Source organism: Hemitrygon akajei, chromosome 9 (assembly GCF_048418815.1).
Source record: "Hemitrygon akajei chromosome 9, sHemAka1.3, whole genome shotgun sequence".
NCBI classification, from domain to species: domain Eukaryota; kingdom Metazoa; phylum Chordata; class Chondrichthyes; order Myliobatiformes; family Dasyatidae; genus Hemitrygon; species Hemitrygon akajei.
Window position 1 is genome coordinate 159,477,306 of NC_133132.1, and position 24,682 is coordinate 159,501,987.

Genomic DNA, 24,682 nt, shown 5'->3' on the forward strand with positions numbered 1-24,682 from the left:
AAGATCATGGCTGATCTGGCCATGGACTCATCTTCACCTTCTTGCCTTTTCCCCATAACCCTTAATTCCCCTACTATGCAAAAATCTATCCAAACTTCTTTTTAAATATATCTGGAATTCTGGTAATTTTCCTGACACATTAACTTTATTCCTCTCTCCACCCTCAGAAGTTAAGTGTATTCTTTTCTGCACTGAGATGCTACTGAGTGTTCCCATCAAATTCTGCTTCTTTACAAATTTCTTGAAACAAAATTAAAAATATTCTGGAAACATTCATCAAGTCAAACAGCATCTGTGGAAGGAGAAAGCTTTCAGTCTGATCATTCTTTGTCAGAACTAGTGATGGGAGAACATGTTAGTGAAAAGTTGTATAAAGAAAGGGAATGGTTAGATAGACAAAGAAAAGGGTGAGTTTAAGCTGTGGATGAAGTTTGATCTAAGCTTTGATAAATGGCTTGTCAGAAATCACTCAATCTGCTGGTTGATACTGTGTGAACAAATACTCAGATTTCAAAAGTTTACAGGACTTGTTCATTGATTATGAATCATACTGCAAGGTTGACCAAATTACTATCAACTTATACAACATCAGCTTGCTAAAGGAAAGAGCTGATGTCTAACCCATAACGGAGCACTTTGGGCCATGTAATCATAAATATATATGTTAATATTTAATGATCATGTAAATGTTGTTTCTCAATGGTTTTCATTCGTAGCTTTAGGTTTCTTACTGGCACAGGTGTAGTAATGCCTCATTGTTCTTCCCTGCAGATATTCAGAACTAAAGCAGTGGATCTAGGTGAGAAACTTCTACCTGCTTTTAACACACCTACTGGAATTCCTTGGGCTCTATTGAATATTAAAAGGTAACTAGTTCAGCTATAAACCATTTTGTTCCATTTTTAAGAAGTTGGTGCCCATAATTGTTAAGCTTATTGTTCAGACACGTTAGATTAAAATACATGTAAAGACAATCAAAGTCATGACTGTTTTTGGTATCCCTTGAGTTTCCTTCGGACCATTCAAACATTGTTATAAAACAGAGATGAAAATTGTATTTGTCTTCTCTGAATTTATCTTCTCCTGAAACCAGAGTATCAATGTGTGTGTACCACAAATGCCAGATGACCTGTGGAGCATTGTACAAATATACAAGCCCAGATGGCTGTATCAGATAGCTTGGTGACCTTGGATGGTGCTGAGCTGGAATGTGACTTTGACATCATTAGGTGGGCTGCACTGAAAATGCATAACATATCTCTACTCACTTATGCTCACTGCATTAGTATGGTAAATTATTATGAGTGGAAGGTGCAGTCCCACCCCTCCATCTGCATATACCTTTGATGGCAAGCATCACAACTGACTCCGATCCCAACCCATTTTTCATTTTCAGCGGCTTCACCAGAACTGGAGATCTATGTCCGGTGGCTTAGACTTAGCCTTTCCCATTTTCCTGAAACTTTCCTTTTCTTTTTAATTTACTTACATGTTGGCAGATGTATTTGCCGACTTCAATTGGGACAGATCAGGATAAAAGATCAGTGATAAAAGCTTGATAAAAGATGTTACTCTTCTGTCAGCTGATCATGGAATTTCTCCATGCTCTATCACCCCCTCCCCCTGATCTTCTGAGAATGTGGGTACATCTATTTGACTCTTTGTCAAAGGCCTGTTGGTTGAAAGCACCTCAGAAGCTACCTTTTTATGTTATTAATCCTTTCGTTGTCAGTAGGTATAACAGCATTAAATGGAAAAAGTCACATTGAAGAATCGTAAGTACTTTGACTGTTAACCTGCGGGTGGAATTGTAGCAAATCTAATGAACAGTTCTGTTCATCTGCGGGTTCACTTAAACTCTAATCTAGAGCCACACCATGGAAGTAAAGTAAATACCATTTTTGTTCCAACAAGTAATAATATTCCGGTCTGGGCACCTCTAGATCACACTCTAAATCTCTGACACCTTTGTAACTGAATGGAAGGTAAAAGGCAGGTGTGATTCATAAGGTTCCTCGTAGATACATCAGCTAGTTAAGTGGCGTTGCAGCAGCAACTGTGCACTCAACATCACTAAGAACTGATTGTGGACTTTAGAAAGGGTAAGATGAGTCCTCATAGTGGGGCCAGAAATAGAAAGAGTGAGCAATTTCTAAACATCTCTAAAAATCCATTCTTGGGTCAACATATCAATGCAGATACAAATGAGGCAGCAATATTTCATTAGAAGTTTGAGGAGATTTGGTATGTCATGATAGGCATACGCAAGTTTCTGTGGATGTACCATGGCAATCATTCTAACTGGCTGCATCACTGTCTGGTTTGGGGGGGGGGGGGGGTGGGGTGGGACTCTACTGCACAGGATCAAAATAATCTGCAGAGAGTTATAACCTTAGTCAGTTCCATCAGGGGCACTAACCTCCATAGTATCCAGGACATCTTCAAGGAGTGATACTTCAAAAAGGCAGCATCCATCATTAAGTACCCCCAGTCACCCAAAACTTGCCCTGTTCTCATTGCTACCATCAGGAAGAAGGTACACAAGCCTGAACAATTTAGGAATAGCTTTTTCCCCTCTGCCAGGTGATTTCTGAGATTTCTGAATGGACATTGAACCCATGAACACTACTTCACTACTTTTTTAAAATACTTTTTATTATTTCTCTGCTTATTTAACTATTCAATATATATACTAGCTGTGATTCACTTTTTTCTCTATTAAAACAAATTTCATGATGTATGCTGATGATATTAAACCCAATTCATAATCTGATTTGGCATCATAAAGGAATTACAGAACATTAGTTCCACAGGTACTGCAACTGATCTAACCTCCAAATTTTAACCCCTCCCCCCCCCCCCTCCGTACTGTATCCATGGAATCTGCATATTCTCCCCGTGACTGTGTGTATTTCCATTGTTTTCCCCCACTTTCTAAAGATGTGCTGCAGGTTACTGAAAGCAAAAAAAATGTAGATGTCAGAAATGTGAAGTGTTAATGGATATTCTTGAGAGAATAGGTTAATAAAAAAGGAATTGATGGATGAAAGAAATGTGATTGAGTGGTCTGTTTTGAGAGCTATCATAAATTCAATCGGCCAAATGGCATCATCCTAAAATACATGCTGCATCTGAGTACTAGGTCTGCACTGTATAGTTCTTTAAGCACATGAAGGTTTATGAGAATTACGTTAATAGTGATGAGCTTTCTACATCCAGTCCACTTTCATGCAATAATATTGAGACCTCTTCCACCATCTGGATAAGAATTGTTTCCTCTTAATCCTTCCACTTTAAGTGTGAGCTTTAAGGTTATGCTTCCTGAATATTGACTCTTAGTCTAGGGGAAAATACATCCTAACCTTAACTTTATCATAATTATATACACGTCAATGAATTCTCCACTGAACTTACTCAGTTCAAAGTAATTCATTTCGAGCTTATACAACATTTCTTTGTAGCTACGGTGTTGCCAACATCTTTGTGAATCTCCTTTGCCTTCTCTAGTGCAGTCACATCTTTATTCTGGTGTTTTGACTTGAGCTGTACCCAGTACACAAGCTGTGTTCTAACTAATATCATAGACAGTCCCAGCATAACCTCCCTGCTCTTAGATTCTATGCCTGTGTTAATAATAGATAACATTGCTTATGCCTCTTTAATCACCAAACTGATCTGTTATACTGGCCTCAGGTGTAGTGTTCATAAGTAAGGTTGCCAATTTATAAGACCATAAGATACATGAGCAGAATTAGGCCATTCAGCACATCGAGTCTATTCTGCCATTCCATCATGGCTGATCACAGATCCCACTCCATCCCATACACCTGCCTTCTCTCCATATCCTTTGATGCCCTGACTGATCAGGAAACTATTAACTTCTGCCTTAAGTATACCCACGGTCCTGCCCTCCACTGTAGTCTATGGCAGAGTATTCCACAGATTCAACATTCTCAGGCTAAAAACAAATCTGACTTACCTCCATTCTATAAGTTCATCCCCCAGTTTTGAACCAGTGACCTCCAGTTCTGATTATCTTCAACTTAGGAAACATCCTCCCCACATCCACCCTATCTAGTCTTTCAACATTCAGTAGGATTCAATGAGATCCTCCCGCATTCTTCTAAATTCCATTAAATACAGGCCCAAAATTGCCAAATGCTCTCATGTGTTAAGCCCTTCATTCCTGGAATCATCCTGGACACATCCTTTCTGAGATATGGGACCCAAAACCGTTGACAATACTCCAAGTGTGGCCTGACCAGTGTCTTACAAAGGCTCAGAATTATTTCCTTGCTTTTATGCTCTATTCCCCTTAAAATAAATGCCAACATTGCATTTAACTTATTTACCACAGACTCAACCTGTAAGTTAGTCTTCTGGGAGTCTTGCATGAGAACTTTTAAGTCCCTCTGCACTTCTGATGTTTGAACCTTCTCCTCATTTAAACAATAGTTTGCACTATTGTTCCTTTTACCAAAATGCATTATCATAAGTTTCCCAACACCGTATTCCATCTACCACTTTTTTGCCCATTCTTCCAATTTGTCTAAGTCCTGCTGCAATTGCATTGCTTCCTCAGCACACCCTACCCCTCCACCTATCTTTGTATCATCCGCAAACTTTGCCACAAAACCAATCAATTCCATTATCCAAATCATTGACAAACAATGTGAAAAGTAGTGGTCCAAATACTGACCCCTGAGGAACAGCACTATTCACTGGCAGCCAACCAGAAAAGGCTTGTTTTATTCCCACTCGCTGCCTCCTGCCTGTCTGCCATTCCTCTATCCATGCCAGTATCTTTCCTGTAACACCATAGGATCTTATCTTGTTAAGCAGCCTCATGTGTGACACCTTATCAAATGCCTTCTGAAAATCCAAGTAAATGACATCCACTGCCCCCCCTCCCCCTCTTTGTCCACCTTGCTTGTTTCTAACAAATTTGTCAGGCAAGATTTCCCTTTACAAAAATCATGCTGACTTTGACCTATTTTCTCACTAGTGTCCAAGTCCTCCAAAAGCTCAGCCTTAATAATAGACTTCCAACACTTTCCTAACCACTGTGGTTAGTCTAACTGGCCAATAATTTCCTATCTTTTGCCTTCCTCCCTTCTTGAAGAGTGGAGTCACATTTGCAATCTTCCAGTCCTCCAAGACCATGCCAGAATCAAGTGATTCTTGAAAGATCATGATTAATTCATCCGTTATCTCTTCAGAAACCTCTTTCAGTATTCTAGGGTGTAGTCCATCTGGTCCAGGTGACTTACCCACCTTATCACCTTTGTGTTGGCACTCACACTTGCATCATACTTACCTTGCATCCACCTGTTCTCACAGAAGTCCTGTTGAGCCAACGCCTTACCACTCTGACTCAGATCACTCCCATGATGACCGCTCCGCTGGTCTTTTATGGAGACTGAGTTTTTAAAGCTCTTCATTGGACCTGCACCGGAATGCTTCAACTGCACCTGTGCAGCACTCCAATCAATGATTCCCGTTGAATATACTTTCCACCTTTTAAAACTGTTTGCCAGACCTGCACGGGATTGCTTCAACAGTGTCTACGCAGCACTCTAATCACCAATTTATGGTAGAGGTATGGGACAGATTTCTTTCCTCCCATCTCCCCATTTTCTGTTCAAAGGCATTGGTAGTCACATACCAGGCTGTAATGCAGCCAGTCAATGCACTTTCCGCGGCACATCTATAGAAGTTTCTAAGCTTTTTGAATCTCCACAGACTCCTTTTGAAGTAGAGATATTTTCATGCTTTTTTTGCAATAACATTTACATGATGGGTCTAGGACAGTCCCCCTAAGATAGTGACGCCCAGGAATTTAAAGTTACTGTCCCTTTCCACCTTTGATCCATCGATGATTACCGGCTCATGGACCTCTGGTCTTCCTCTTCTAAAGTCTACATTCAGTTCCTTGGCCAATCCAAACTGACATAGGTCTGCAAGTGAGGAAATCCACGATCCAATTGCACAAGGGGGTATTTAGTCCCAGGTCTTGGCATTTACTGATTAGTTTTGAGAGGATGATGTTATTGAATACTGAGATGTAATCAATAAAGTTCTTAATATATCAATATAAATATATAAATCTAGTAGTATCCCCCTCCCAACTTTCAAAATGAAGTTTGTATGATTCTAAAATATTGTTCTATGCCTTTAAATCTTTTCCAACAACTCACTTTTATTCTTGTTTCAGAAACAATTACAGTGGTTTCTGTTTCTGTTGCACTATCTCAGACTACAAGGTCATTATTTGATGCTTTACTCTCTCTCAATTTAGTGAAGCATAATCTTTTGCTATTTTTTACCCATACCTCTAATCTTTAAAGCTTCTTCAGTTCACTGAGGCACTAAGTACATTTCCATAGAACAAAGAACATAGAAATCTACAGCACATTACGGGCCCTTCAGCCCACAATGTTGTGCCAACCATGAGTAACCTACTCTAGAAATTGTCTAGAATTTGCCTATCGCATAGCCCTCTATTTTTCTAAACTCCATCTACCTATCTAAGAGTCTCTTAAAAGACCCTATTGTATTTGCCTCTATCACCATCACTGGCAGTGCATTCCACATACCCACCACTCTCTGTGTGGAAAAACTTAACTCTTACATCCCCCTTGTACCTACTTCCAAGCACCTTAAAACTATGCCTCCTTGTGTTAGCCATTTCAGCCTGGGAAAAAGCCGCTGGCTATCCATACAATCAATGCCTCTTGTCATCTTATACATCTCTATCAGGTCACCACTCATTCCCCATCACTCTAAAGAGAAAAGGCCAAGTTCACTCAACCTATTCTCATAAGGCATGCTTTCCAATCCAGACAACATAATTGTAAATCTCCTCTGCACTCTCTCTATAGCATCCACATCCTTCCTGTAGTGAGATGACCAGAACTGAACATAGTAGTCCAAGTGGGGTCTAACTAGTTCGTATATAGTTGTATCATTACCTCATGGCTGTTGAACTCAATCCCACGGTTGATGAAGGCCATCACACCATACACCTTCTTAACAACACTGTCAACTTGCGCAGCAGCTTTGAGTGTCCTATGGACACAGACTCCAAGATCTCGCTGATACTACATTCTGCCAAGAGTTAGGTGGTGGATGATCGTATGAGCAGCTGATGCATGTCACAAGTCCTGTGACCATTGATCCCAGACAGAAAATCTCTGAAGAGTATTGATAATGGCTGGGGTCACTTATCTTGTAAAGACATTGCCCAGAAGAAGACAATGGCAAACCAGTTATGTAGAAACATTTGCCAAGAACAATCATGGTTATGGGAAGGCCATCGTTGTTCATGCCAATAGACAATAGGTGCAGGAGTAGGCCATTCAGCCCTTTGAGCCAGCACCACCATTCAATGTGATCATCGATAATCATCCATAATCAGTACCCTGTTCCTGCCTTCTCCCCATATCCCTTGACTCCGCTATCTTTAAGAGCTCTGTCTAACTCTTTCTTGGAAGCATCCAGAGAATTGGCCTCCACTGCCTTCTGAGGCAGAGCATTCCATAGATCCACAATTCTCTGGGTGAAAAAGTTTTTCCTGAACTCCGTTCTAAATGGCCTACCCCTTATTCTTAAACTGTGGCCTCTGGTTCTGGACTCCCCCAACATCAGGAAAATGATTCCTGCCACCAGTGTGTCCAATCCCTTAATAATCTTATATGTCATACGACATGGCACATAACAAATGAACGAGACAATGTATTCTTTGTGGAAGGGAGACAGAGCTACTTCTGGGCAGGAGTTTGCTGAAAAAAATCCCTGCAAGTACATGAATGTGGATTATGAATGCATGGATTTCAGGAGAGCCTGCAGTGTAACACAATGAATGTGCTCACTTTAGTGCTCTTGAGTGGGGAAGGGGAAGTAGATGGAGTCTTTTGTGCTTGTGTGAAGACTTTAGATGACATCACTAATTCAGTAGTGTGCAGCAAACTGTTAGATAGGACAGAGATTATCAGCAGCAGCCGGGAATGCTCCTGATTGTTAGAGCAGATCCCGAAGTTATGGCATATCGCAAATGCTAATTTTAATAGCAGCCGGTCTTTGGACCTGAACATGGGTTGTAAATTGAATTTAAACCACAGCTCTCAACAATGTTGCATTTTGAGGATGATTGCTAACGAAGAAACACTGCATTTGATCACAAAGTCCTGTATATGCATGAATGCAGCCTAGATTCAATGGGAATTAACATTCGTTCTGGGTGTCTGGAATGTGGATGGAGGTGTTTGAAAACTATATGTGCAGCAATTCAAATGAAACATTGTAGATACATTGTAACTATAAAATTGTTATGCTGTTACCTTTGATCTTTAGCATATAAAAATGTCATGTAATATTGAGTCAAGCAGGCCGCTTTGTCCAAGAGAGTCACGAATTGTGATGCCTGTTGCTCGGCTTTTGTTGAATAAACACTTTTATATCCACCAGCTTCAGTGTTCCTTTGGTGACTTTATTCACGTCATGACACTGATACTAAGCATGTGACTGTAATCCTGATCTCCATGGACAGAGCAGCCACGTGAGATTGTAGTTGTGGTCAGAAGTGAGGACAAAGAATCTGAGTGTTGGATCACTGAGTGGCACAATTTTAAGAGAAAAAGTGTTACTAAAACCTGGTTGTTCATTTTACAGACCATTGAGGTTGAAAATTGCAATGCAGGTGAATTTTGCATGTTGGCCTTTGTCGATATTTCACATGGGGGGGCAGTTGGGGTACATGAATGTCGGGGAAATGGAAGGATATAGACTTAGTGTGGGCAGAGGGGATTAGTTTAGTTGGCTATTTGATTGTGAATTTAATTGGTTCAGCACAATGCTGGGTGACAGTGGGCCTTTTCCTGTATTGTACATTTGTATGAAAAACCAAGAATGTGAATCTTGTCACAAAATAAGGAGAAATATTTACTGCCTGCTATTGAGCCACCTATGAATGTGTGAAAACGTGGCCTACTCCAGGTGATTTTTGACAGCACAGCACTTTGTCATTGTGCAAAATTTACTTGTTTTTCCTATTCTCCTCACATCTTGATTTCTGATCTATCTTTATATTGTCAGCAAGTTTGGCTCCAGTACACTAGCTCCTTTCATCTAGGTCGTTAATGTAGATTGTAAATAATTGAGGCCCCAGCACTGATCCCTGTGGCACCCCACAAGTTCCAGCTTGCCAGCTTGAAATGACACATTTATCCCAACTGTGTTCTCTGTAAGTTGGCCAATTCTCTATCCAATCTGATATATCAGATCCAGTATCATTAGCTTGCATCTTGTGCAGTAACCTTTTATGTGGTAACCTATCAAATGCCTTTTGGAATTCCAAATACATTATGAAGAGAATCACTTGATTTTTATGTCAGCAAGCCCTTTTTTGCTTGATATTCTAGCCATTATTATCCCAGGATTAGGGTTAACACATTTAGCAGAGGATGGATAGACAGTATATTTTAAAACACATTGATCACACTAAACAGAAACATTGTTGTGCTGTGCATACAGTGTTCTGATTGCTTAGAGAATGAATATAGATTTAGTAGCAATCAAATAATGGTCCTACTTAAGAAAATCTAATAAGTTCTTTTAGACTGCTTATGAAATAACCCTTTTTTTTCAGTTTCAGACTCTGATGGCTATAAGAAAATTCAATTGAGCTACCTTTCTTCTTTTATTCCCCATCCTCTTCAAAGAAAAAAAAAGACCTGTCACGCTTTCTGTAGAACTGCACTTTGAAAAGATTAAACTCGATAGTGCCCCTTGCAGTAACTGATCTCTGATCATCAAGGCTCTTAGAAGTAGTCAAACTTCAGCTACAGTAAGCTTTAAATTATTCAATTTATTCTGACCAGGATTTTGCTTTTTTAGTTGAAATATCTTGCACTGATATAAGAATAAGCATATGTAAGTTTATCTTTGAAGGATTTTTAAAAATACTGCGATGTTCAGATTTCTTTTATAATTAAAATTGGATTTTGTTGTTAAAGCTGGTTTATCTCATATGTAAACAGTTTAGAAACACTCCAAAGCTTTTGTTCAATGATGAATGTGATTATGTAATCCAGTATTGGTATATTTTGCAGCCAATTGATTTTGCATGGTTGAAAGGTTTGGATACTATGTATATTGATATCCTTAATTATGCCTCCAGTTCTAATCTGCCACTAGAGTGACAATTTAGAAGCTATGCCCTTATTAGTAAATTGACCTGCAAATGCGACTCATCATTGCCTTCAAAAGTTTATCACACATTGGCTGCTTTAAACAGATTCTTTTTACAATGATCTGGACTAGATTTGAAGAGAGCTGTACAAGTGTGTGTATGCTTTCTCATTTGGATGCAGACTGCTAATACTGAATTTGAATTTATTTAGATCTTACATCCGTCCCACAATGTGAAGGAGTAAAAATCTTTGCGTTATGACTCTGTCTCAATGTACAGACATGTGAATTTATAAGTCTAATGGCCTGTAGAAAGAAGCTGTCCCATAGCCTGTTGGTCCTGGCTTTAGTGCTGTGATACCATCTACCAGACAGAAGCAGCTGAAACAGTTTATGGTTGGGGTGACTGGTGTCCCCAATGATCTTCCAGGCCCTCTTTACACACCAGTTGCTGTAAATATTCTCAATGGAGGGAAGTTCACATCCACAGATGTGCAAGGCTGTCCATACCACTCTCTGCAGTGCCCAGCAATCAAAGTTGGCACACTTCACGTACCAGGTAGTGAAACAGCCAGTCAGGATACCTCTGTAGAAGGTCTTGATGATTGGTTGGGGGTGGGGGGGGGGGGTTCATGCAGAACTTGTAGTGAACTAATTCTTGTCTGAGGCGTATAATGGACAGAGAATCCAGTGGTAAGTTATGTATAATTGACAAAGCCCATTAGAATAGACTGAATGGGCAATAAGAATCTTGGCAAAAGGAAATCCCCTAGCTGATTGAGCCATTGGAAGACTTTTCTTTTAATCACACTTCCATATTTAAACTCTGCATGTTTATACAATCTTTTTTCAAATCCTTTGTCTTTGTATAACTTCTAGTTTTCATATTCTCTTCCATTTTAATTAATCCATTGCCCTTGGTGTGTTTCTTTGAAATTCAGTCGACTTTTGTTATAAGTGTATACATTCTCTGATATTAAATGGAACTATTGAACTATTGAGATGTTCATGCCAACTTGTTCCTGATTGACTAAACTTCTTAATTCTGATTGTTTTCATTGCATTATCATGGCCATCTAGAAAAAGGATTGAGGCTGACTGTAAATTGTCCCTATTGTCTTGGTAAGTGGTAGAATCTAGAATGTGGGGAGAATAAAATGGAGATTTGTAGGTTTAGTACAAATTGTGCTTGATAGTCAAAGGGAGACCCTTTCTGTGCAACTTTGACTGTAAAGAAGTCTGTGTCAAATTATTGAACCATCAGATTAATTAATCGATGTACAACCTGCCATAGGTTTGGATAGGTTCTTTCCAAGTGTAGCATCCACTTCAAAGAAAGTAGGACTACAAGTCCAAATGAAACAGATAGTCAGTGCTATCAATTTATCTTAAATCAATAAAAGGGGATTGGGAATATAAGGATTTCTATATGGAAGATGAAAGTAACAATCAAATCCACAGAACAAAGTTTAACAGTAATGGTGCATAACTAAGCAAGGACAATTCAAGGCAATATAAAGTGAAGCTACCCAGATGCATCTTCTGTTATAAATTTTTAAATCTTACTTGCCCTTATTCATCTCCATGTATCGACTTAATTTTAAATACTAAAGTGTGGATAGCCCTCATAATGAAATATGGTGCTTGCCCATCATACCTGATGATGACAGGAAACTTGTGCAGGAGAGTTTTTGAAGTGGAAAAGCCATTGTACTGGTGCAGTTCCACTCTCTCGACCTTAGAATTCTGGATGCAGTGGTATGAGCAAGTGTAACAAGTGTTACAGTGATAACCATGATGTCTTCTGTGACTTGTCCGGCCTCGGAGCTTTGCAGTACTATCTTCCTAGCTGTTGGATCTCTGTAGATCTCATGCACTCAGTTCAATGGAGCTGACTTTGCATGCTAGGGCAGGCATGTCTCTATCTCACCAGCATATGGGTCTGCTGGCCACCCTCACCTGGTTTAACCTGACTGTCGAAGTGTACTGGGGTGTGGCCACTGTCGCATGCAGACAGCTACTTGGTACCACAGGTGAGAGCTGAGTGTCCGGTTGGCACCAAAGGTGAGTGAGCTGCCCTGGAATGGACACTACAAGCCTTTTCACCAGAGGTACTACCCCTCCCTGGGCAGTCCATACAACCTGATAATGAAATATAATATTAGGGTAACGAAGAATGAGCTTGCTCAAGAAAATTGACAAATACAAATATTGATGGTAGGGAGAGATGACAGGATAATACACACTGGTTAGACTGGCTTACTGAATTTCTAGCATTAGAAACATAACTGGAGAGAGTATTAATCAAAGGATAATGCAATAGAAGTGGAAGGGCTTTAATCTTCATTTAATAGTTCAATAGTTCCTTTTACTATCAGGAAATGTATACAATATACAATCTGAAATTCTTGATCTTCATAGACATCCATGAAAACAGAAGACAGCCCCAAAGAATGAGTGACAGTGAAAACGTTAGAACCCAAAGTCCCCTACTCCCCCCACCCAAGCACAAGAAGCATGCAGAGCAATGACTTTCCCCTCCTACCATTTATTTCAGCAAAAAAAAAGCATCAGCGCCCTCCACACACCAAGCAAGCAATCGCAAAGCCCCCAAGAAAGACCATGATCTACAGTACAACAAAATACTCATCATTCACCTGACAATGCCACAGGCTCTTTCTCCCACTAATATGTAAAGGGACAGAGAGGTATCACATAGCGAGAGGGGAGACTAAAAAGACAAAAAAAGCACCCGCTGATTTACGGTGCTAAAGTCTGCTCTGTGGCTTTTTTTCCAAATTCTCTGATTCGAGAATTGACAACGAACTCTTCCCCACCAACAAGAGTAAGAGTGAGTGCAGAGCCCTCAGACAGCTGATCAGTTGTTTCTGATATTCCATTTTCTCCCACAATGCTTCAGTCGATGGCACTGAAGAAAGGGGTTGAAAGATTGTATTTGGAACATTTTTCTGGAGCAAGGTTACATCAATTAGTAGGGAGCAAACTACCTTATCCTACTTTGTTTAATGAGATGAGTGCTCATATTATGATTGATAATTTAAACAGTTCAAGATTCTTGGGCTTAAGTAAAGTTGGATTTAGAACAGTAGGAATGGAGCAATCAGAAATGTGTTGACAGAGGCAGATTAGGAAATTAGGCTAAAAAAAATTGCCAGTCGTTAAAGGGCAAGCATTTAAAGAAATATTTAAAACTTCTCAGTTCATTAAAATTCCACTGAGAAACAAAAATTCAGTGACTCTGGGCAGAGTTGACATAGGAAATTACAGATGGTAATAAATTTGTAGAAGAGACTTATAAAGTTGCCAAAAAACAGCAGTAAGCTTGAGAATTGGGCGAACTTCAGCAAGCATCATCCAGAAACACAGTATTGAAAAAGAATAGGATAAATTATAGGATTAACTTGGCAAGAAATATTTAAATATTGTAAGAGACTTTTGCAATGCTATAACCAGGAAGACAACATCCCATAGAGACAATAACAGAAGAAATATCTGAAAGAAAATAGACTAAAGCATCAAGTGCTTTGTATGCTTCACCATTACGAAACAAAAACTGGGAGCAATAGAAAGGAGGGGGGTCCAAATGTGTAATGACTGAAGAAATTAAAGCAATTACTATTACTTAAGGGAAAGTACTGGTGAAAATAAGGGAACTAAAACCCATCAATTCTCAATGTTCTGCAAAGAAGGGGCTGGATCAGTCTTACGTTTGCTTTTATTCTAAGTAGTTCTAGCAGATTGTAAGGTAGAAAAAATATCACATCACGATTAAAGTTAGATAACATCTGTTAGCTGCAAAATGCTGAATCCATCATTAAGTATGTGATAATAGGGCACTAAGAAAAGTTGTAATATAATTAGCCAGATGTTAAGTAAATATTCACAGAGGAATATAATGTGGGAAAGTGCAAGGAAATGTACTTCAGTAGGACGAAGAGGGAAAAAAACAATATATTTTAAACTAGAAGAAACAAGTTAATGTGGTGTACACAGGATCTTGGTGTGTTGCAGATTATAAACATGTATCTGCAGTAACCAATTATGAAGGCAAATATTGTTGAAAGAAGTTTGCAATCTAATAATAAGAAAGCCTTGCTGAGATTGTACAGAACTGTGGTGAGGCCTCAAATGGAGTACACAGTGTAGTTTTTGGCCTACTGATCTACAGAGAGATCTGCTTGGATTCAGTGCAGCTTCAATTCCGGAGACTGACTTTTGGGATGAGAACGTTGTCGTATGAGGAGGATTTAATAAAATTGTCCTTTACCACCAGGAGATTAGAATGAATGAATCATGTAAGAATCTGAGAGAGAGGCAGAACACAGATTCTCGAGAGGCTGTTGCCTTGTGATATATAGAGTCCAGGATTTAGATTGTAATCTTGGGATAAGGGCTGCCAATTTAGGACAAAGATGAGTATTTTCTTTATGCACAGGGCTGTAAACTTAAGCTTCAATAGGATTTGGCGTTTGCAGGAAAAACAGAGACTAACAGCTTTTTGGACTCTGAAGAAGGATATGGAGATCTGCTCAGATAAGAAAGAACCAGCTGTGGTCTTGCTGAGTGATGATGCAGGTTCAAAGAGCCTTATGTCTACTCCTCCTTTAGATAATGTTGTCCTTGCACCCTCGTCAGTAATTCTTCCTATTTCTCTGTAATCTAAGCTGTTTTATGCTCTGCAGAGGTTGAAAGTTGGCTGCATAGCGTACAAGAGCCGTTTCTGAATGAGATATTCATTTCAGTTCAGCCATGGACATTGTTGCAGTCTTTAATTACTCATCTTGCACAATACAGAAATAAACCATAAAGACAAATTATCGAGACTCTGTGCTTCTGTATGTGTTCCATTTAATGCTCTCCAACTTTTAAGCATTTCTAATTATAGGCTTTAAAATAATGAAATCTTCTGTTTTAGCTTTTTTTTTATCATTTGTCACCTTACACCAGCATAAAATTAAAGTGGAAGTACATTTACAGATACTTCAACTTTAATAAACATTTAATAGGGAAAAAATGGAAAGGGCCTAGTACAATTAAACCAGTCAAACTATATACATAAACATTGGAGCTCATTTCTGGAGCAGTTGGGTGCTTTGCTTTGATTACTCATGTGCTGAACACACGTCCTGCATGAAGCACACCAGCCACAGGTCAAACTTCCCTCGAAGACTATTTCGAACAAACTGGCTAAATCAGGAGTATTGGCACTTCCTCTTTGGAACCATTCATCTACACAAAGCACTTCTTACAACGGGGTCTCTACTTCAGGTGGGATCCTGCAAACATCTTCCTTTGTGATCCATTCTGCACCACCTTTGTCTTCCAATCCCTTCCAACAAAAGGCTCAAAACCAGACTACTGTCCTTGAGAAATCTGATCCCACCCAGCTCTATCAAATGTTTCGTGGCAACCCACTAGACATAATGTCATAGAACATTGCCGGACAAACCCAATTGGCTGACACAACATTCACTCACAGGGCCTGTACTGTGCTGTACCATTCTACGGTATGTTCTATGTTCTAAAACTACTACAATAAAGCTACCTCACAGCTTTCTAGCTTTCTAGCAGTAGAAATACAATAAAGCATGTTCTTAACCAAAGCATTACATTCCACCCCCCCCCCCCTCCACCACCACCAAAAGTAGTCATGTCCTCATGACTTTATAAACCTTTGGTTCTTTTCAAACCATTATTAATAACACAGTATTCAAATGAATTTTGTGGTTTCAGGATCTCCAATCAATTTGTAAATAGAAGTAACATATCTCACTGTGGGGATTGAGACAACCCTCTCTTTCCCTGGTGCATCATGTGCCAGTCTGGGGGGTGGGGGGTGGGGTTCCTGTCTCTCTGAGATCTCCTTATCTCATCTTCAGCTCCTTTAACCTCAGGTACTCCTTGTGATTGTTCCTGTTTACTTGGGGATGCCTCTCCCTGTCTATCATTTGTACCTTCCAGTAACTCAACCCCCCCTGCCCGCTTACTGAAATCAGCTTCCTTCAGTTTAAGCAGGCGCTGCTGAACATCTTCAGCCTCCACTGGTGCTAATCGGTGAGACCTCTCTTGGAAAGGGCTGTCCACTGCCACTCTAGCTACTCCTCCAGGATGTAGCGTGACAGGTCTAGGCTGGGTGTACCATACAGTTCCTCATTTATGCTCATCATCCTCCTCAGAAGGAACTTGCACTTTCTCAAAAACAGCTCTGAACACTGGGTGAATACACAAGGTTTTTAAAAATTTCTCTCCATTTCTCTCCTTGCGTGCCCCAAACTGGTGTACCAATAACCTCAGCTACTCTATCTGCTTCCAAAAACTCCAGCTTCAACGATAAGTAAACTTCTTATGAGAATCATCAGCACTAAGCCCCCAAATCTCAAAGGCACTGAGTAGCGTCAATGTTAAATGTGTTACATATCAGTTACAAAAGGATCTGTAACTTGAGAACCTGTGTCAAATATGGCTCTAGCATAAATACCTTCAATCTGTCATATTTCAGAGTTTGGTCCCAATAAACTTCAGGAATAGTGTTTTGAACTTTAGTATTTCCCTTGATACAATGACTGGAACATATTCTCTTTGAGATGCCAGGCAGTCCCTTTACTGTGTCCCCCATAGTTCTTCTTTTCTTCTCTGTTTGATTAACTACTGACTTACTTTTCAAAGATTTTTCGGTCCCTCACAGATTTGCTTGAAATGTCCATCTTCTCCACAGTTGTAACAGAAAATACCAGTCGCCTTTCTAGTCAAAACACCATTTTCAGCAGCTTTCCTCTGCTTAGTAAGTGCCACAGCTGGGTTGGGTTTCTTAAAGGACATGTCATGTTTATCAGAAACATTAGCAAACATCCACCAACTCAGCTCAGCTGGAAGGTTTTGCAACTCATTCTTAAAAGCTCCATCTCTGTGGCGTCAGGGGTTACTTTAGCACAGAGACTATCACTGAAGACTCTACTTGGCTTTTGCAAACATTTCACTCCTCAATCATATTTCCCTCCTCTCTAACTTCTTTAAGTAACTCAATAAAAGATGAAGGAAGGTGCATCTTTGTGGGTTATTCGAGTATGTACAGTAATCATGTCATGTGACATCGTGCCCTTCACATCTTGCAAGCAATTTCTGTCAGAGAGTTGAATGCCCCCTTTGTGGCACAGACAGTGTAACAGTTTCTCCTACCTGAAAAGGTAGGCAGAAAGCTACTCTCCTTCCTCCTCCCTTCATCATTAGATCGGCTGAACGTTCAGTGGTGCTGGAAGTATTTTCCCGAGGGCGCTGCCATTCTTGCAGTAACTGAGATGTCTGCTCAGCCCAAGCCTCATATTCTTCTTCACCATCGGGTGAGGGCATGACTCTAGAGAACATTCTCAGCCCACAATAACTTTGCCTCACCGCAGGTACACTTTGGGATTTATCAACCAGTGATGGAATAACTGAAACCAGCTCAGACTTAAATCAACAGCTTGAAGGACCTACAAAGTCTTCCCCTCACTCCACAGAAAAGAGAACAACTTGCCTTTAAAATCTTCACCTTCAACTACATTTTTGCCAACTCTAGAGACATAAACTGACCATGGCCTCACCTCTTCAGGTATCCTTGTCCTATTGGGCAACATGACTTCAATCACATCATTGGTGGTCATATTACACCTGTCCTTAATCTTCGCAGCATCTATAATAAAGTACCTAACTTTCCATAAAACACTGGCTTAAACACATAAATAAGTTGCTTAGTCAATCCTTATACAGCATTCCAACTCTGGACAAAGCCACCAAAAATGTAACCCTCTCACTGTGGCTCGTAACAAACTTGGCTGATCTGGGTTCAAGCAAACAGAACAGTTGGAAAGTTTAAATGAGGGAGTAAAAATTGTGGTAAATGCTGTGCAAATGCTGCTCCATGCAAAGTTGTTGTTCACAAGGAATAACAAATCTTATACCAGCATGAAATTAAAGTGGAAGCATATATACAGATATTTCAGCTTTTTAAAAGTAACAGTTAATAGTAGGAAAAAAACGGCCTAGTACAGTTAAACCAGTCGAAATGTACACATAAACATTGGAACTCATTTCTGGAGTAGCCAGGTGCTTCGCTTTGATTACTCAAGTGCTGAACCTACGTATTGCGTGAAAGACTCCAGCCGCAGTTCGAACTTTCCTCAAAAACTATTTTGAACGAACTGGCTAACTCAGGAGTATTGGCACTTCTTCCTTGGAAACATTCATCTGCACAAAGTATTTCCAACAATGGGGTCCCTCCTTTGGGTGAAACTCTGCAAAAATCTTCCGTTTTGGCTCCACTCCACACCACCTTGGTCTTCCAACCCATTCCAACAAAAGTCCCAAAACTGGACCACTGTCCTTCAGAAATCTAATCTTACCCAGTTCTCTCGAATGTTCCACGGCAAACACTTCTCATCTCAGCTGAAGTCAAAACACTCGTCTATGAAACTTAACTAACAGAACATACTGTATTAGCAGGAAAAATGTTAAAATAAAAATACCTTACAGCAGAGCAATAGAAATAGAATAAAGTTCTGGGACACCAGCATTTCAATGAATCTATCCTGGGCCCAACCCATTGGAGCAGTCATGAGGAAAACATGCCAACAGCTATACTTGTTTGTAGACTGAGATTATTCAGTATGCCACCAAAGATCATTGCAAATTTATATAGATGTACGGTGGAGAATATTCTGACAGGTTGCATCACAACCTAGTTTGGAGGCTCCAATGCATGAGGCTACAAAGTATTGTAGGTCCCGGCAGATGCATTTAAAATGTCTCTAACAACATGTAAGGTACTGGAGGGCTGGTGGATATCTAATGTTCCATTGTTCAAGAAATGCTCTACGAATGAGCTGGTAAGTTATAGACTGGTGAGCCTGACATCAGAAGTGCGTAAGTTATTGGATGATCTTCTAAGGGACTGGATATATAAGTATTTGGATAGGCAGGTCCTGATTAGGGATAATCAACATGGCTCGGGTCATTTAGTAGGTCATGACTAACCAATCTTATAGGAGTATTTTAGCAGGAAAGTTGATGTAGCAAAGATAGGGGTTTGTTATCTACATGGACTTTAGCAAGGCTTTTGACAAAGTCCTACACGGTAGGCTGGTCCTGAAAGTTTAGTTGCTTGGTATTCAGGATGAGATAGTAAACTGGATTCAACAGTGGCTTAGTGGTTTGCCTCTCTGACTGAAGGTCTGTGACTGGTGGTGTACCACAGGGATCAGTGTTGGGTCCATTGTTATTTATCAACTATTAATGATTTGGATGACAATATAGTAAAATGGATCAGCAGATTTGCAGATAACAAAATTTAGAAAACCTATAGCACAATACAGGCCCTTCAGCCCACAAAGTTGTGCCAAACATGTCCCTACCTTAGATATTACTAGGCTTACCTATAACCTTCTATTTTACTAAACTCCATGTACCTATCCAAAATTCTCTTAAAAGACCATGTCATATCCGCCTCCACCACCATTGCCGCCAACCCATTCCACACACTCACCACTCTCTGAGTAAAAAACTTACCCCTGATATCTCCTCTGTAATTACTCCCCAACACCTTAAACCTGTGTCCTCTTGTGGCAACCATTTCAGCCCTGGGAAAAAGCCTCTTACTATCAATCAATGCCTCTCATCATCTTATACACCTCTATCAGGTCTCCTCTCATCCTCTGTTGCTCCAAGGAGAAAAGGCCGAATTCAGTCAACCTATTCTGATAAGGCATGTTCCCCAATCCAGGCAACATCCTTCTAAAACTCCTCTGCACCCTTTCTATGGCTTCCACATCCTTCCTGTAGTGAGGCGACCAGAACTGATCACAGTACTCCAAGTGGGGTCTGAGCAGGGTTCTATATAGCTGCAACATTACCTCTCGGCTCCTAAATTCAATTCCACAATTGATGAAGGCCAAGACACCATACGCCTTCTTAACCATAGAGTCAACCTGTGCAGCTGCTTTGAGTGTCAGATGGACTCGGACCACAAGATTCCTCTGATTCTCCCCACTGCCAAGACTCTTACCATTAATACTATATTCTGCCACCATATTTGACCTACCAAAATGAACCACCTCACACTTATCTGGGTTGAACTCCATCTGCCACTTATCAGCCCAGTTTTGCATCCTATCAATGTCCCGCTGTAACCTCTGACAGCCCTCCACACTAACCACAACACCTCAAACCTTTGTGTCATCAGCAAACTTACTAACCCATCCCTCCACTTCCTCATCCAGGTCATTTATAAAAATCACGAAGAGAAGGGTTCCCAGAACAGATCCCTAAGGCACTCCACTGGTGACTGACCTCCATGCAGAATATGACCTGTCTACAACCACACTTTGCCTTCTGTGGGCAAGCCAGTTCTGGATCCACAAAGCAATGTCCCCTTGGATCCCATGCCTCCTTACTTTATCAATAAGCCTTGCATGGGGTACCTTATCAAATGCCTTGCTGAAATCCATATATACTACATCTACTGCTCGTCCTTCATCAATGTGTTTAGTCACATCCTCAAAAAATTCAATCAGGCTCATAAGGCACAACCTGCCCTTGACAAAGCCACACTGTCTACTCTTAATCATATTATACCTCTCCAAATTTGGGGTGTAGTGGACAGTGAGCAAGGTTGTCAAAGCTTGCGGCAGGATTTGGACCATCTAGACAAATGGGCTGAACAATGGCAGATGAAATTTAATGCAGGCAAGTGCAAGGTGTCACACTTTGGGTGGACAAATCAAGGGAGGGCTTGTACAATAACGAAAGTCACTGAGAGGTGTAGAAGAACAAAGGGATCTGAGAATACAAATCTATAATTTCTTGAAAGTGGTATCACAGATAGTGAGCTTTTGGCAGACTAGCCTTCATAAATCAAAGTATTGAATACAGGTGTCATGATGTTTCGTCCAAGTTGTATAAGATATTGGTGAGGCCTAATTTGGAGTATTGTGTGAAATTCTGGCCATCCACCTACAGGAAAGATGCTATAAAAGAGTACAGAGAAAATTTACAAGGATGTTGCCAGGACTTGAGGACCTGAGTGGTAAGAAAAGGTTGAATAGGTTAGGACTTTACTCCTTAAAGTGCAGGAGAATGAAAGGAGATTTGATAGAGGGGAAGTATATTATTTATTAAGTATTTATTGTAAGTATTATTTTGGGGGAAGTATAGATAGAGTAAATGCAAGCAGGCCTTTTCAGTGAGGTTGGGTGAGACTAGAACCAGAGGTCATAGGTTAAGGGTGTAAGATGAAATACTTAAGGGAACCTGAGGGATAGCTTCTTCACTCAGGGCTGTGAGAATGTGGAATGAGCTGACCATGGAAGTGGCGGATGTGACTTTGCGATGTTTTGCAAGTTTGGTAGGAACATGGATGGCAGGGGTATGGAAGGCTATGGTTCAGTTGTACGTTGATGGAACTAGGCAGAGTAACAGTTCAGTAAAGATTATATGGACCAAAGGGCCTGTTTCTGTGCTGTAGTACCTCATGATTCTATAGTACCCTGATGCCTTACAGCAGTGATAGAGATGGATTGCATTTGGAAGTGAAAGGACAAAGGAGGCAGAACTCTACCTTAATATGTGTTGTAAGAAAGTTGAAAATTCCTGAAGATTGAATCCATAATTTTTTGTGGTGGTGTGAAAACGTTTTTGATGCTTCTGGTATCCACACCTCTGGCGGTGGGATGGAGATGCGTCGCTACCAAAGGAGGTGCAAGGCGCTCCTTCCCTCCACTAGCCCGCAGGCGCCATTGAGCAAGGTGTAGTATCTGCTCAGCTCTTCGATCAGGGTCATGTGAGGCCATGGAAGCAGGTGGTGGATGGTTGTATGAGCATCTGGAGTATATCACCACTCCTGGTTATGTGACCACTGACACCAGGCAGACAATCTCTGAGGAGTGTTGATAATGGCTGGGGTCACCCATTTTGTAAAGATAAAACCCAGAAGAAGGCAACAGCAAACCACTTCTGTAGAAAAATTTTCCAAGGACAATCATGGTCATGACCATGACCACCCACGTCGAATGACACAGCACATGATGATGATGACTGTATCTGCACTAGTAGCACCTGCTAAATAAGTAGTGGGAACTTAGGAATGAATTTTAAAGTGCTATCAGTGGATGTCACACATATTTTGTGTTTACTAAATACATGATGATCAGCTTCATTTAAAATACGTGCAACCAGTGCAAATTTCATTTTTTAGTTAACTGGATATAATTACATATTTAATGTTCCAATTGACATAAAACCTTGCCAATCATATGTTCTTAATTTTATCCAGTAAATTCTGGCTGGTAACACTCAGTGACCTGGAGATAGTTTGGGAACAAGGTTTTGTTGGCAGTAAAACAGGTTTCCCCTGTTGAAATGGCACTGAAGTTGCTTTTAATTTCACAATAAAGAGGCAAACACTGATGCTTTTGCATTTATTGCAACTGCAAAATCCAGGTAAAGGTTTCCTGAAAAGAATTTCAGCTACCATTTCTATTCTCAGTAAATGAATTCAAAACAAGATTTAAACTGAATGAAATATTTATGAATAGAACATTTCACAATAGGATGTTTAAGTTTATATAAGAAATATCTTTTACATCTTTTAGTCCCTTCATTTCAGGTTTTTGTTTGGAGATGGCAGATCCTCTCAGAAATCAGAGTGGTAGTCCTGTGAGCTGAATTTAGATTGTGTGAGCTGAGCATCTGCAGTGTGCCAAACTCTCAGGATCCATCCGTCAGCTGTACCGGGAGGAAATTTTACTTTGCCTTCCCGCATATTTACCAGCAGCTTTTCTGCAAATAACTCTGCTAAACAAGCAAACAAATTCCAAAAGCTTTGACTGAGGTAGAATGCACCTCAAGTAGTTTGTAATAGTATTGTGTGGGGAAAAATCAAAAAGACTGAGATTTCACAGCTGCAGCAGCTATGTATCTTTTTCTAGGAAACTTTAAAGTGTCATGAAATGAAGGTGAAGCAAGAGAGACTTAGAAGTCAAAGAGGAATAGAGTATTTTCTGCTTTTGATATTAATTTTGTTTCCAAAACATCAGCAGTTGTCTTTAGGAATGAACTAATTGCTTCACCTGGGACCTGTTAACAGTAAAAGTCACTGCAAATTGCATCGACCCAGGGGACAAATACTAATTTCTTCTGCAGAAAGAATGAGGGAAGAAGAAAGAGAGTGCAGAACATATATTAGGAGGTAAAAATAAGTAGTTGGTTTAGCTGCTAATTTGATTCCTTGAGAAGAAAAATCAATCTGTGAAACTGTTTATAGATTCTACGAATGACTAAGAAGAAGGGAGTAGGAATAGGTGAAGGGGAGGCACTATTGAAGTAGACACCTGTCCCAATACTCAGTGGGTCTGAGTAAAATGGAAGGTTAAATTTGAGGAACATAACAATAAGCAGTCATTATATTGAATGACCAATGCTGGGTTGGAGATGAACAATATACACATGCTGGCCACTTTATTAGGTACTGAACTGGAACTTGGTGTGGTCTTCTACTGCTGCAGCCCGTCTACTGCAAGGTCCAACGTCTTGCGCACTCAGAAATGCGATTCTTCACACCACTGTTGTTACTCGTGGTTATTTGAGTTATTGTCGCCTTCCTATCAGCTTGAACCTGGCTGACCATTGTCCTCTGACTTCCCTCATTTACAAGGCATTTTTGCTACAGACTGCTGCTCTCTGGAGTTTTTTTTCCGCACCATTCTCTGTAAACTTGAGACTGTTGTGCATAAAAATCCAGGAAATCACTGTGTATCTCTTTTACCAATCAACTTCCCAGCTCTTTATTTCACCCCTTCTCTCCACACCAGCCCCCCCCCCCCAGTTTCACCTGTCACATTGTGTATTTTCCTCCGACTTCTAACTCTCTGGTTGAAGCCTTAGCTATTCTCTTTTCCATAGGTGCTGCCTGACCTGCTGAGTTCCTCCAGCACGGTATTGTGTGTGTGTGTGTGTGTCTATGTTGCCAGGAAATCACTAATCTCTGAGATACTCATACCACCCTGGTTGACACCAACAATCATTCTACAGTCAAAGTCACTTAGATCCCATTTCTTCCTCATTCTGATATTTGGTCTGAACAACAACTGAACCTCTTAACCATGCCTGCATGCTTTTATGCATTGAGTTGCTGGCACATGATTGACTGATTAGATATTTGCATATACAAGCAGGTGTACACGTGTACCTGCTAAAGTGCTCACTGAGAGTAAGCTGCTAAATAAAGCAACAAATAGAATTTGTAGGAGATGGGATTACAGGGAAAGAGCCAAATATTGGATGGGCTGTGATGGGAGATGGAAAAGAGAGAGCTTTGTCAAGTGGGCATGGAGAAAAGCTACCAGGGCAACTGGAATCCATCAATGCTGGTGAATTATTGTTGAACACTTAAGTGAGATGCCTCAGACACTGAGTACAAGTGAAAATCATTAACAAAATATTTTTA

At 40.3% G+C, this 24,682-nt stretch overlaps 1 protein-coding gene across 1 annotated transcript in view; it reads left to right on the forward strand.

The window, feature by feature from the left end:
- Positions 1-24,682, forward strand: part of man1a1 (mannosidase, alpha, class 1A, member 1) — a 445,121-nt gene that overhangs the window by 325,616 nt on the left and 94,823 nt on the right. The window contains exon 5 of the mRNA XM_073057385.1: positions 772-866. Within this exon, the coding sequence (XP_072913486.1) occupies positions 772-866 (95 nt within the window). The remainder of the gene's footprint in view (positions 1-771; positions 867-24,682) is intronic.